This window comes from Carya illinoinensis, chromosome 5 (genome assembly GCF_018687715.1).
Source record: "Carya illinoinensis cultivar Pawnee chromosome 5, C.illinoinensisPawnee_v1, whole genome shotgun sequence".
NCBI lineage: Eukaryota > Viridiplantae > Streptophyta > Magnoliopsida > Fagales > Juglandaceae > Carya > Carya illinoinensis.
The window spans coordinates 46,394,424-46,409,337 of record NC_056756.1 but is presented as its reverse complement, the minus strand read 5'-3'; the positions used below and the strand labels follow the sequence as shown (position 1 = coordinate 46,409,337).

The following is a 14,914-nucleotide window of genomic DNA, read 5'->3' as shown; positions in this document are numbered from 1 at the left end:
TATATTATATATAGAATTATATTAATTGAATTAAAAAGAATTTCCATAGCCCATAGGTGATGTTGCTTGTTTTGTAAATCCAATATATCCGATTCGGGGGTCAACCAAACGAAATCTAGGAATCGGACTAGAAATTAGAATTCTCGAGAGACGGTTTAAAGACTTGAAGACTTGGTCAGTATTTCGGGCTATAATCAAATCAACCCGTAAAAACCCGACACTGACCCACCACAGCGAGACCAGGATCCAGATTTGTCAACGTAGCGTGTATTACACACGCCGTAATCACGCGTGTTTGTAGGCGGAAAATCCCACCTATCGTTGCTGACTCTGCTCGAAGTAAAGTTTGAACGATAGATGAGTCTGAGACAAGGAAAAAAAAAAAAAAACAAAAAGTTGATATTTTACAGCAAATCGGAAAGGAATCATATGCAGTTAATGCGTAAGGGAAGAGACAGAGAGGAAAAAAAGGGGAAGTGGAGTGCTCTCTTTGGAAACGCTCGTTAGAATAAAAAAGCTCTTTGGAAATCATTACTGGGTTGGCTGTGTATTTTTATATTAATATAATTAGTAAGGTGGAGGAGAGGGAAAGGAAAGAAAAAGGTGAAGGAAAGGAAAAGCGGAAAAAAGATGGTGTTGGTTAGTAAGGAAGAGGAGAAGAAGAAGCAAGGAGTATTGTTGCGGGTGACCTTGTTCGTTCAGATGCGAGTTGTTTTCTCCGGGGAAAAGGGAAACTTGTCCGTTCTCGTTCTTCTCCTTCTTTTCATTCTCATTCTCATCCTCCCCAGTATTTGATTCTTCTTCTTTCTTACTTTCTTTCTTGTTTCTTGTTTTGATCTATGACTTGTGCGAGTCTGTGTCTTTTCTTGATGGTGGAGGGATATACTTGGGGTGTGTCACTGTTGTGATGCTCGAATCGGTCGCCGGATGCATTCTTGACGACTCTGGAATCGGTTAGGTGTTGAGGGGTATTCTTTTTAGGGTTTTGCGGTCTTCTGCTTCGGCTTCTGGTTGCTGTTTGTTCTGTGTTGCTAATTTAATCAAAAGGATTTCTTGTTTCTTTGATGTTGTTGTTGTACAAAATATTATTAGATTTGTGCAATCTTTGGGCTTTTTTGGTGTTAGGTTGTTGTGGATTTCCTCCTCCAATGTATTTTGTGATTCTTGGAGGATTTAAGCTCTGTTTCTAGTTTTAAGCCCATTTCGGAAGATCGAAAAAGGGAGGAAAAAGAAAAGAAAAGAAAAGAAAAGAAATATCAGAGTCAGTTGTAAGGGTTTTTGTTTTTGTTAAAAAAAAAAATTCTAAAAAACACATCCGAATCACCCACCATTTTTATTGTGGGGGGTTTATCAAATTTTCACTTTTGTTAATTTTCTTTTCAAAATATTTCTATAAGGAAGTGTTGGGGTGATTGGGTCTGAGGTTAGCGATATTATGTTATGTTCAATGTTGTGAAGTATAGTTTCTAAATTTAGATCAAGAAGAAGGAAGAGGAGTTATACGATTTTCATTGGGTCATTACATTCTATGGGAGTACCTGATAGTTCACTACTAGATCTAATAAAGAAGGTTAGATCTTGGGTATCTTGGGTAGCAAGCGATAAACTATATTTGTCCGGGGAATTTGAAATGTCTGATAACACTTGCAAAATGTGTTGTGAGTGCAATACAAATCTTGCTGGGATTTCTCATAGATACCATTGCCAAAGCTGTGGCAGGGGGATGTGTGGGAAATGTATTCGTGGTTATGACTTGTCGGTTTTTGAATCGTATAGTTTCAAGAGTAAGGCTGAGGGTGGTGAGGGGACTATCAAGTGCTGCAGGTTCTGTTCTGATGTTAGTGTAAGGCGTGAAGGCGGGAGGAAGTCTAGTGAAAAAGTGCATCCTTCTGCGTCTCCCCAAGAAAGCCCTCGAGAAAGCCCGGAACCACCATCTCCGTCTTGTTTTGATGGTGAAAGAATCGGTTGTTCCATGAATAGAGAATCGATTCGAAGTGATCACCTTGCTCACTATTTTGAAACCAGGGAATATGGGTATTCTCCACATGCAATGGCCCGCAGGCGCATGACCTCTTTTAGTGGTCACCCATCTCCTGTATCTGTTCGTCACTCTCCCTGCAGGTAATCTCTTTTTCTATAGTTCATGGTTTTCTACACTTCAGAGAGTTTATTTATACATTTCTCTCATTATTCCACTTCAAAGTATCAACAAACTGCCTAGAGATATACCACATTTTTGACGTTTTACCTTCAGTGGAAGTAAGTTTGAATTGTTGTTTGCTTTATTAGTGAGCACTGACAAAGATAATTGTACTTTTTGAGTACCCGGGATGTTAGCTTCTTTATTAGTTTGTTTGACATTTCTGATGTTTATGATCAACTGGTGTGTTGACGTCTTTGAGCTTAAATTTTGATGTACAATTTTCTTATGTGCCAAAAAAATCCCATGCTGTAATGTATTTCCTCCTTTTTTGTTTGGTTCCCCATTTGTAAATTTTTCAACGTGTCAATAAATCTCTATTTGCTAATGTAGGAGTGATGAAGACGAGGCAGAGGATTCTGGAAAGCAATTTTTCATCCCATCCAGTGAATATTGTCATGAAAACTCAGACACAGATTTGAGTAGTCTTAGTGCTAGAAATGAGTTTTACAGTTTTAGGTCAGTGGGATCTAGTCCGTTAGACAGCCCCTCTAGGATTAATTTTACTTCTAATAGAGTTGGGCATTCTGTACAGCAGGGGCAAGAGGGAAGCCCTATTTCTCAGAATGATGTTCCCTTTGATCAAGAAACAATGGCTATTTTGGGAAAGCCTGATTTAGGTTCTGAGGATCCATATAACAATGATGATTGCTCCGATGACTTGTCAGTTTTTAGAAACCAGTACAAGAAGTCTCAACGGCCATTGGATTTTGAGAACAGTGGTCATATCTGGTTTCCCCCACCTCCTGATGATGAAAATGATGAGGGGGAGAGTAATTTTTTTTCATATGATGATGAAGATGATGATATTGGGGACTCCGGTGCGATGTTCTCATCCAGTAGCAGCCTTTCTTGTATGTTTCCAGCTAAGGAGAAACAGAATGAGGGTAATAAGGAACCACTTAGAGCTGTGGTACAAGGGCATTTTAGGGCTCTTGTGTCCCAGCTCTTACAGGGGGAGGGTATTAAAGTGGGCAAAGAGAATGGTGTTGAGGATTGGCTTGACATAGTTACAACAATAGCATGGCAAGCAGCAAATTTTGTTAAACCAGATACTAGCCGAGGAGGCAGCATGGATCCTGGTGCTTATGTAAAGGTTAAGTGCATTGCGTCAGGAAGTCCAAGTGAGAGGTATGATGTGTTTTAGGTTTTACAGACACTCCTTTTTATAAATAGTTCGGATCTTTTCTTGTTCAGGTCCATGTCATTCATCTTTAAGTTGTGGATTTGTTCTGTGCAGCGCCCTCATAAAGGGAGTAGTTTGTACGAAAAATATAAAGCACAAGCGCATGACCTCACAATACAAAAATCCTAGATTGCTTCTTTTAGGAGGAGCACTCGAATATCAGAAAGTTCATAACCAGTTGGCATCTTTTGATACGTTACTAGAGCAGGTTCTCTTTTAATGTACTGAACTTTTAACTTATTCAGCCCATGTACTTGGGCTTTTGTGTATTCCTACGATCAATAAAATCTTATTTACTGATTAAAAAAAATTATTCAGTGTCATTCATTTCTTAAGGATGAACTTCTAAGCATTGATTTTTTCTTGGCAGGAAAATGATCATTTCAAGATGATTATTTCAAAGATTGAGGCTCTTCGACCAAATGTTCTACTAGTAGAAAAAAGTGTATCTTCATATGCCCAAGACTATCTGCTCGCAAAGGAAATCTCTTTAGTGCTGAATGTTAAGAGGCCGTTACTAGAGCGTATAGCCCTGTGTACTGGTGCTCTTATTACTCAATCCATTGATAGTATTTCTACAGCTCGGGTGGGACAATGTGAACTGTTCCGGACAGAGAGAGTGTCTGAGGAGCATGAGACTGCAAACCAGTTCCACAAAAAACCATCTAAAACATTGATGTTTTTTGAAGGCTGTCCAAGGCGTTTAGGTTCCACGGTAATGCTTTCTATTTATAAAATAGAATAGTTCTTTTTTAATCTCTGTTTAATGGATTGAGATTATCTCCCACTATTTCCACCTGCCTAACTTATATTGGTAATTATCTCACGATCAGTTATCCTATGTACTGGTTTAGTCTGACAATGAAAAGACTTGGTTCTGTTTCTTATCCTATTTTTGTGGTTGTTTGTAGGTCTTGCTTAAGGGCACATGCCGTGATGAGCTAAAGAAAGTTAAACATGTTGTTCAATATGCAGTGTTTGCAGCCTATCATCTATCTCTTGAGACATCCTTTCTTGCTGATGAGGGTGCTAGTCTGCCTAAAATGTCACTTCAACCCTCAATTGCTGTACCAGGGAGAGCAATGGCTGATCCTGTTATTTCCGTAGTCCCTAATTCTCTTGCTTCAACCGGTAGCCAAGCTGTGGCTGAGCCATCAGTCCAAGATGCAGAAATTGTGAGTCTCAGTCTGGATCTTGAAGGACTGGAGTCATTGTCTGCTCATCTTGATTCTGTTCATCCTTTGTCTACTAGTTCCATGAACTGTAGGGTCAGAAATGCCCCATCTGATGTATGCTATGATGATTTAGCATCTAGTGAGGTTTTGGAGTCGTGCACATCACATCAGTCAACAGAACTAAAAGGGCCCACTCCAATTCCTTCTGTTCTGAGGAGTTTTTCCCAGTCAGAACTACAATTTGGGGAGATGAATGAATTGACAAAGTCTTCAAGGGCGGATGAAAATGAAGTCTCCAGTGAATACTTTTCAGCCACTGAAACTCACCAGAGCATATTGGTATCATTTTCAAGCCACTGTGTGCTGAAAGGAATTGTATGTGAACGCTCTCGGCTCCAGCGCATAAAGTTCTATGGCTGTTTTGATAAGCCTCTAGGGAGATATCTTCGTGACAACCTTTTTAATCAGGTAACACTTTTGGGGTTCCTCTGATCTCACTTTCTTTTAATTATTTACGATATTAGGACTATTTCCTGTAACTCTTGGTTATCAAATGGAATTTAGTTAATAGAACTTGTTGTTGCCAGACATCTAGCTGTCAATCATGTAAAGAGCCAGCTGAGGCCCATGTCCTATGTTACACCCATCAACAAGGAAATCTTACGATCAATGTTAGATGCCTCTCCTCTTTAAAGCTACCTGGGGAACAGGATGGCAAGATATGGATGTGGCATCGATGCCTGAGGTGTCCTGATGTAGATGGAGTTCCACCAGCAACCCGTAGAGTTGTTATGTCGGATGCTGCCTGGGGACTTTCTTTTGGAAAGTTCTTAGAACTTAGCTTTTCGAACCATGCAACTGCTAATCGTGTCGCGCCCTGTGGTCATTCATTGCAAAGGGACTGTCTCCGTTACTATGGGTATATGCTCTGATTTGGCATTCATTGTCAAGTTTTCAATTGTTGAATATCATGTTGGTGAGATGTTGAAAGTTGAAAATTTTTATTTAACAGGTTTGGGAGCATGGTTGCATTTTTCCGGTATTCCCCCATTGATATTCTCTCTGTCCATTTGCCACCATCAGTGCTTGACTTCAACGGTCATACTCAACATGAGTGGATGAGAAAAGAGGCAGCAGAGGTGCTTTTAAGAATCTTAAATTGCCATTGACATGATTGGTAGAACTGATGCAAATAAGTAAACATAGATCTAACATGCTAGCTTTTACAGTTTCTTGGAATCACCATCTTATTAACCTACTGCCTTTTGCTACAGCTTGTCGGTAAAATGGAAACCTTGTATGCAGAGATATCTGATGTACTTGATAGCTTGGAAGAAAAATGTAAATCTTTTGGAAGTGAATGGTCAGAGAAACGTGAGCTACAGGACTGCATCGTTGAGCTAAACGGCCTGCTCAAAAAGGAAAGAAATGATTACAATGTATGTGCCACTGCATGAATCTTTTTTGTAGTAGGTTTCTCAGTCCACAAAACCATGTAAAGACCATGTAGTGTAATTTCTTACTTTGATTTTATAAATAAATTGTTCTGCTTCTAATTAGTCTCCTTTATAATAGTATTTGCTACAGCCGGCTATCATGGGGATTTCACGGCCAGACTGGACGGCTATAGACATTCTGGAACTGAATCACTTGAAACGCTCTCTTTTAGTTGGTTCACATGTCTGGGATCGGCGGCTTTATTCATTGGATGCTTTACTAAAAAAATGTTCTATTTCTAAGGTCCCCCAAGGGGATGTGTCTTACGCCCAGCTGAAAGAGATGAAAAGAAAATCATCTTTTAAGCATGGCAAGCTTGACTTTGGGCATGAAGGGAATAAGTCTGAATCTTCAAGATTACAGGAGTCCCCCGGAAATGATTTGCAGTCAGAGCAGAAGCCTAGTTTCCTGTCCTTTGAACCCTGTGTTGCTGATGACTCCATGTTAACCTCATGTCATCATAACAGAGAGGAGGAAATACATTCAGATGTAGAAGTTAATGTAAATAAGATTCCCATTGAAAGCTTCTCTCCCAATGAATCTACCCTATCTGAGAGAATAGATTCTGCTTGGACAGGGACTAGTCAAATTGCAATGAAAGCTGAACCGCTTCATACATCACAAGTAGATGGATTACGACCTGGATCTGTAAGGCTGGTTGGTCAGAATGATAATCCTCCTTTTAGAAGGCTTATGTTGCCTAAGAGAGTTCATTCTTTTGATTCTGCATTAAGAGTGCAAGACAGAATCCTAAAAGGATTGCCTCCCTCCCCATTGCATTTGTCGAATCTTAAATCTTTCCATGCTTCTGGAGATTACAGGAGTATGGTGAGAGATCCTGTTCCCAATGTAATTAGAACCTACCCCCAAATTCTGCCACAGGAGATACAGAAATTAAATTTAATTACGAGTTACACACCATCATTTCTTTCCTCTGCATCTCATATTGCTGAGGGAGCTCGATTGCTGCTTTCCCAAACTGGCTGCAGTGATATTGTTATTGCGGTTTATGACAATGAACCCACCAGCATAATTTCATATGCCCTTATTTCAAAGGAGCATGATGACTGGATTGCTGATAAATTGAATGAGCATGAGGGAAGCTGGAGTCCACATGATATCAGTAGAGAAGATTCTTCAGCTTCCACCATTTCTGCCTGGCAATCTTTTGGCTCTTTGGAGTTCGATTATGTCCATTATGGTAGTTATGGATCTGAAGATTCCTCATCATCTGTGGGTACCCTTTTTAAGGATCCCAAAAGATCTCCACATTTCACGATTACTTTTGAGGATGAGTCATCAACTGCTGGAGGTAAAGCAAAGTTTTCAGTCACTTGTTATTTTGCGAAACAGTTTGACTCTCTTAGGAAAAGATGCTGCCCTAGTGGAGTTGATTTTGTGCGATCCTTGAACCGCTGCCAGAGATGGAGTGCACAAGGGGGAAAAAGCAATGTATATTTTGCTAAGTCATTGGATGAAAGATTCATCATAAAACAAGTTACAAAAACTGAGTTGGATTCCTTCGAGGATTTTGCACCCGAGTATTTTAAATATTTGACTGATTCTCTTATCTCAGGAAGCCCAACTTGCCTTGCCAAAATTCTCGGTATTTATCAGGTTAGGCCTCACTCCATTTATTGGTTGGTGTTTGTGTGTCCCTGCACGTGGATTGGTGGTAAATCTGGGTGTATTTTGCATTGAAGTACACTTTCTGGCAATTGTAATTCTAGTATTTGATGGCAGGTCTCTGTTAAACACCTGAAAGGTGGCAAGGAAACAAAAATGGATTTGATGGTGATGGAGAACCTCTTTTTCAAAAGGAATATCTCAAGGGTCTATGATCTCAAGGGCTCGGCACGATCCCGTTATAATCCAGATACAACAGGAACAAACAAAGTACTACTAGATATGAATTTGTTGGAAACATTGCGTACCAAACCCATATTTCTTGGAAGTAAGGCAAAGAGGAGCCTAGAAAGAGCCATCTGGAATGATACATCATTTTTGGCAGTAAGTCTCTCTCTCTCTCTCTCTCTCTCTCTCTCTCTCTCTCTCTCTCTCTCTCTCTCTCTCTCCCTCTCTCTCTCTCTCTCTCATTGCTATGAATGCATCAAGGTTCTAAATTTCAGCTTTTAAATACTTTAGAGCAACGATTATGGGTCCTCGCTTACAAATTAGAGCAAAATATTTTATTGTTTTTCATGGGTGATTTTATTGTGGGTGTAGCGTATGTTGACCTCCCTAAGTTTCTGAAACTTGTTCTTTAGATTTTAGAAACCTTGCTTGCTTATCAAAAAAAGGTTTCTACTTCCTGACAAGTGACATCCTATGTAGCTTGGACAATGTCACATCCTTATACAAATTAAGTGATGTGAAAAATAATAGACGATCTTGCACGAATCATTGAGATAATAAATTACCTATCAAAAAATCATTGAGATAACAAATAATATTAAAATCCCCTCAAAATGCAATTAAGTATTTCAGTTATTATGGAAGGAGGTTAAACCCGCTAAAGATAATGCCAGTACAAAGTCTGTGGTGAGACCATTGTCAATTCATATACAGGGGGGAGGTTAACTCTAAATTTACCAAAACTAAGGGTGGAGTTAGCTTGAATTCCAAAAAATAGGAAAATGGGTTTGAAATTCTGCTGTGATTGACCCTTTTAAATGCGATTATTCACTATTTCTCATGTTTCTGCAGTCCGTGGATGTTATGGACTATTCACTGCTGGTTGGGGTGGATGATGAGCGCAAAGAGTTGGTTTTAGGGATCATTGACTTCATGAGACAGTATACTTGGGACAAGCATTTGGAGACATGGGTAAAGGCATCTGGGATTCTTGGTGGTCCGAAAAATGCTTCACCTACCATTATTTCCCCCAAAGAGTACAAGAAAAGGTTCCGAAAGGCAATGACTACCTATTTTCTCACTGTACCTGATCAATGGTCTTCTTGAAGATTTTGTCTATCTTTCGTACTCCATAAGTTATCTGCTCACCAATAAACGAACGGGGGGATTGTAATTGCAGATGAATGGAAAGTAATATCCCTCCATATCAATTTTTTTTCATTCAAAGATTTTGTATATTGGGACAAATAACCCAAACCAGAGGTGGTTTTAACACGAAGAGTAAAGAAGAGTTGGCTATTCATGGCTACTTCTGCGTCAGAAAATGTCCCTTTTTAATTAGATATAAATCATATACCTTTTTTAAAAATATTTATAGGAAAACTAAAGTTTATCGTTCAAGAACTAAAATGTAATGCTTCCCTCTTATCTATTTATGGTTTTTGTCTTATAGGAAAGGGGAGCTGTTATAATAACTTTATCATAAAAAGGAAAAAAATATGAAACTAACTTAAACGGCCCCTTCTTCAAAAGCAACATCCAACTCAACAACTCCAACCTTGTTCTACGTGTGTGTGTTTACATGAACACATCCTTTTATTCATTCACATGTAGCGTACATGGTCTGGGTTCCATAAGTGTAAAGTATTAATGATATATGAGAGAAATGTGGAGATCAAAAGAAGCACCTGTAAGAGCTCGAACTTTGCACATGATCTTTTTCATAGTGCTGAAGTTGTGTTTGACGGTTTCTACACGAGTTCGTTGCTTTAAAGCAGAAATATTTGCGCTGAAACTTCATTTCTAGTCCATCTTATGCCCATGTTCCAGTCACGTATTCTTATTTCTAGGAAATTGGCCTATCTTTGAATTAATACAGGACAGTTGATTGTTCCCGTTGAATACAACTTTGATGCCTGCCTGGAAGAGTTTATTATTATTGAAAGGGATGTTTGTGTCCCCGATCCGGCTGAGCCCAACTGGAAGGGATATTTGCCCCCCTCCCAGGCTGGGTCGAGCTTATCCTAGAGGCCCATTATTGGTCAGCAGCCCGGTCGGCCCATGAGTTGCCTAAGGAGAAGGGCCACTTGCACGAGAATTGGACGATGTGGAAAAATAGGACGCCGCCAACCCAAACACCACCTTGCAAATGCCTGTCGATCATAACAGGGCCACGCAGCATTTAAGGATCGGATACGGGATGTGGACAAAGATCACGGCAAGACCTTCTATCTCTGAGAAAGCCCATGGAAGGTGGCCGCATCCACATACCTGCCACAAGGGCGTGACCTGGTGAGGCCATAACATATTAAAGACAACGACGATACAGAAGACAAGAGCACCTGACACCGGACGCAGAGTACCATCTCGACAAGTAGTCTAAAGGCTGGGCACCAGGTTGACAGGTAAAAATTCGGGACTTACGTTCTTTTGCTTACTAAAATTCTCTCCAAGAGAATAGAAAATTAACCTAGACATCGGAGGTAACCCTTCAATACCGAGCTCTCACCTTCTTTATGTTGCAGGTAATTGAGGCCAATACTCGGTGTCTGAAACATATCGTTAATAATTATAATTATTATTGATACACTATGCACTTAATGGTTAATATTCCTCCCTTTATATCATATTCTTATAAGGGAATAATATAACTGTTTGAGTTATTATTATTATTGATAAACTATGTACTTAATATTCCTCCTTTTACATCGTATATTCTTATAAGGGAACAATATGACTCTTAATTTTGACTTAGGACTTACTGGCAGATGAAGTACTTTTGTCTTCTATTATGCTTAATTCGACTGCATATTAACATACATACGTATATATATAAATATATATATATATATATACACACACACACACACACACACTTCAACCATGTTTCCAAGCATTTCTAATCGTTGGTTTGATTCTATAAGAAGCTTTTTTGTCAGAAGTTAAAGAAATATATACAATACATGCAGATTTGACATGACCTCGATTAATTTCCATTTTTTTATCTTTTTGTTTTGCCTTGCATCTCGAGATTCTGAAGCAAGTTCTAATCTGGTGGGGAGACATGAAATATTGGTTATATTATATATTTATATACATACATATATTATTAGAACCTTATTCACTAGCTAGCTATTGTTCCCTGCATCCTTTAAATGCAAAATATTTGGAATTATTATATAAGTGGATTTTACACTTCGTTCATATACTCTATACAGAGTGTGTTTTTCCCTGTTATATTTTCCGGTTGATTTTGGTCTATGAAATGTTACTATATATGTAAATCATGTTTTCTGTTACCATTTCATCTCCAGTACTCTAATTATCCAAGCTATGGCTGTGAGTCTGTGAGTAGGTATCCTTCCTAAGAAGCTAGACCTAAGAATAAAATGAAAAGTTAGTTAAGCAATTAGAGTCCTTCTATATATAGTTTTTGCAAAAGTAATATTTAATTCTACATAATATTAATATATAATATCATCATGACTTCAATTATGGTCTTATTTCAGCATCCAACAACTTGTTTCATTTACATAACTATCACACACCACACCAAGTCTTTGGTTAGGTACGTAGTACTATCCCCTGATCATCTGGTTGGAGCAATATAGGCCATGATCTATTCTCTCTTCATGGCTTACTATTAAGAAGCTGCCACAGCTATTTGAATCTCTCCTTCATTGATTGGCATGAAACTCACTCGCTTCTGCAAATCCAGAACAGATCGAACAAATTAATTCAGAATCAGTGATCAGTCAAGTTAATTTCTGCCATTTGCTTTGATATATATATATATCCACAGATCGATCATGCGTTCATGATATATATTTCATTAGGAAGAAAATTCCACACAAACACAGGAATTGTTATTTAACGTGTATTAATATTAGCATCTGGTTTCAAGTATTCCAAAAGAACGGCCAAAGAAACAGAATAAATCGATCAGTCAAGCCGTCGTGATCTTGCTTGTTTTGAATGGTGAGGTACTAAATGTGAATGTATGTCGTGTTCAAACGGCTTCTGCCTTCTAATACACAGGTACAATAAGTCCACGCCCGCATGTGGTAAGCGGTGGCCATGTTTTTCTTCTTAGCCGGATTGAATTCACATACGTACAAGCGATAAATATGTATATACTCTGGAATACTTAAGCTCGTTCTTGCTCGTTTACTCCTTAGAAATTGTCAAACTGGACGTACAAACTAGAGGTTACGCAAATGATCACGTCATGTGTTGGTGTGAAAGAATTTATAGAAAGTAAGTAAACTTGAACTTTTGTTCTTCTCTGTTGTCGATTTAAACTTCGTTGATAAATATTGGAGAATTACTACTATTATGGCGGTTTGACTAATTATATTAACATGCAGGCCAGAATGGCACTTAATTGGTCGAACTGCATGGCAAGATTCCAATTAATTAATTAGAACCATATATACCTACCTCATGTCACGGGTCAGCAATTAATGGCACTTAATTATGGCAACTTGGGAATAATATTGCTAATTAATGTCTCGTTTAAATCAGATAAGTTGGTTTTAAATAAAAATTAAAATTAAAAAAAGTTCAATTATTTATTATATTTTATGTATGAATTTAGAAAAATTGTAATGATGAAATGAGATGAGATGAGATTAAATAAAACACATTTTTAAATCTAAACGAGCTCACAATATATGTTCTATGCAGAAAAATATTGATCATAACGAGATATATGCATGCATGCATGGCTAGTTAAATTATGGAGAACTGACATGAGTACTTAGAGGATATTTACTTTAAATTAAAATTTGACGGAGTTAATTCTTAAAGAACTTTGTTCGGTAGTTTCGATGAATTGTTGCTGGAAGTCATGATCAAAGCCAATACTCCCAAACCCCAAAACATGAAGCTGCAATATATAGTTGAAGAAAAAAAAGAAAAATCTTCTTATCATCCTCACATTTCACATACCATATTTATTTTAATTTTTTTTATTTTTTTATAATAAATATGTAGTGTGTGGATGATAAATAGAATAATTTAGTTAGTTTAATAAGAATAAAATAAAATAAAAAATAATATTTTAATATATAAAGTGTCTGGTGTAGGATAATGTGTAGCATTTCTCATAAAAAAAACATAGCAAATTGCGCATGTATCTAAAGTAGTTTTTTTGAAACCAAGGCTCAATTAATCAAGTACTTGTTCATGCACAAACAAGGAAAAAATGTCAAGGTGAACATGCAGGAGAACTGGATCAAATTGTCTAGCTTATAGAAAAGATACCTCACGCCCTTTCATGGTATTTCTTCCAACTCTTCCGTGGCCACGAGCTTCCCAACGCGGTTTCCGCTCCAAGGCCATGATCTCTCGATCTGCCTCGTTCCCCTTCGGTGAAACTTCACGCCCACCTTTAATATCGCCGTTGCTCGCCCTACAAAGATTCATAATCTTCTCAGCTGCCTCTGCCTCGTCTTTGCTTTCCCTCATCAACTTCTCCACTTCTGCTTTCGGAAGCCTCATTTTCAACCTCACTGCTCCATTCTGTGACCCTTCTTTGGACTCCTCGAGCGCAATGCTTGTCGGTTTCATGATGGACAGGTCAGAAACCGACCTTCGAGACAGCATTAAGCTCTCCAACCGGTCCTTTGCGCTCATGTTTATCCCCGACCGAACTCTTCTCGGAACTGTCTCTTTTGGAGGCTGCGGCAACTCTACTAGGAAATAGAGCCTCCTTGGCTCCAGCAGCTGGTGCGGTTCCAAAGGCTTTGCTCGAATGCCGTAATGCTTGACAGCCTCGGAATCCAACAAAACATGACCTGGGTAGTCTTTCACAACTTCCCCAGCTTGTACCGGTGTCTTCAACTTCAATGTCTCACCGTTAATTTTAATGACCTTCGCGGTTTTCTTAGATCCCAAGCTGTTGCCCATGGAGCCTAGTATCTTTCTCAGTAGAGCCAATAATGACTTCTTTAGCTCTATGAGTATGAAATGAAAACAAAAGCGAGGTAGCTCGATCTCCTTGGTTGATAAGGCTGATAAAAAGAAAATCGAGGGTGGGTGGGAAAGAAAAAGACAATGTTTTATTGGTAGTTATTTGTCGGGAGTCATTGGTCAAACAAAGAAGGCAAGTTTTGAAAATCGGCTCTCAGTTTTGACAAAGACAAGATGTAAGCTTTCAATCTACTTAAACGACTAAACCAAACTTGTTTTTTTTTTTTTTACCCCTATCTTTCAATAAGGCTGTGCCGTCTATAGTAATGTCAGCAACGTTCATATCTCCTCTTCTAAAGAAAAAAAAGCCCGTGATCTGTGGGGGAAGATGATATATAACTACATAGTCATACTTGTTTCCTTCTTCGTGACTATAATTCTTAGCGATGATCACGGAGGGGTTTCAACATTTTTCAATGCCGGAACCAAGAACTTTTACGAGGAAGGGTCAAACTTTTCTATTGTATGATACGTTTATTTAATATAAAAAGAAACTTAAAAATATAAAATATAACTATATATATAATTAGATCTTAATAATTTGCTACACATACATTGAATTAATAAAATTCTAAAAATCACAACTTAATATATGTTTCAAATTTATGATGATAATATTTCATTGAATAATATTATAAAAACAATTATTATTTTTATAATGAAGTGTTTAAAATTTATTTTATTTTTAGAAACTATCAAGTGATCTTTTAAAATGTCATCTTTAATTCTAGTTTGTAAGCTAGTTTATCAAGTTTCATACAAAATCTAGATATTTCCGTATCACATTAAGCATATAATGTTATAACTGAGACTTCAAATAAATTTTTTTTACTCAATGAAGTCTAAAAGATAAAATCTCTCAATTATTTTTCATGTAAATTATTGACTTTAAATTATTTTTCTTATATTTTCACTTTGAATTCCATATTAAGAAGTCTTATATTATATAACCCAAAAAAAAAAAAAAATGGAGATCCATATATACTAATAAGTTTATTATTTTTCCTAAATTTAGTTTTAATTTAATTT

The 14,914-nt window shown here is 37.7% G+C and overlaps 2 protein-coding genes across 2 annotated transcripts; one reads left to right on the top strand and one right to left on the bottom strand.

Annotated features, from left to right (window-relative positions):
• Positions 1-433: 433 nt before the first annotated feature.
• On the top strand, positions 434-9,221 carry LOC122311889 (putative 1-phosphatidylinositol-3-phosphate 5-kinase FAB1C). The gene is made up of 11 exons (XM_043126654.1): positions 434-2,121; positions 2,534-3,331; positions 3,441-3,594; positions 3,757-4,101; positions 4,298-5,029; positions 5,149-5,480; positions 5,574-5,700; positions 5,836-6,000; positions 6,137-7,675; positions 7,802-8,068; positions 8,765-9,221. The coding sequence occupies exons 1-11, from the start codon at positions 1,529-1,531 to the stop codon at positions 9,017-9,019; spliced, it is 5,307 nt and encodes a 1,768-aa protein (XP_042982588.1). The 5' UTR covers positions 434-1,528; the 3' UTR covers positions 9,020-9,221.
• Positions 9,222-11,337: 2,116 nt separating this feature from the next.
• Positions 11,338-13,918, bottom strand: LOC122309366 (uncharacterized protein At1g66480-like). The gene is made up of 2 exons (XM_043122838.1): positions 13,178-13,918; positions 11,338-11,618 (listed from the first exon to the last, which is right to left on the bottom strand). Exons 1-2 carry the CDS (start codon positions 13,820-13,822, stop codon positions 11,556-11,558), a joined length of 708 nt encoding a protein of 235 aa, XP_042978772.1. The 5' UTR covers positions 13,823-13,918; the 3' UTR covers positions 11,338-11,555.
• Positions 13,919-14,914: the final 996 nt, after the last annotated feature.

What these genes read in the sequence shown, in the direction of transcription:
- LOC122309366 (XM_043122838.1), bottom strand. Translation starts at nt 13,822, where the DNA reads ATGGGCAACAGCTTGGGATCTAAGAAAACCGCGAAGGTCATTAAAATT. An exon ending in ATACCATGAAAGGGCGTGAG is followed by an intron (nt 11,619 to 13,177) that starts GTATCTTTTCTA and finishes CTGGATTTGCAG; the next exon opens with AAGCGAGTGAGTTTCATGCC.
- LOC122311889 (XM_043126654.1), top strand. Translation starts at nt 1,529, where the DNA reads ATGGGAGTACCTGATAGTTCACTACTAGATCTAATAAAGAAGGTTAGA. An exon ending in GTTCGTCACTCTCCCTGCAG is followed by an intron (nt 2,122 to 2,533) that starts GTAATCTCTTTT and finishes TTGCTAATGTAG; the next exon opens with GAGTGATGAAGACGAGGCAG. An exon ending in GTGACAACCTTTTTAATCAG is followed by an intron (nt 5,030 to 5,148) that starts GTAACACTTTTG and finishes TGTTGTTGCCAG; the next exon opens with ACATCTAGCTGTCAATCATG.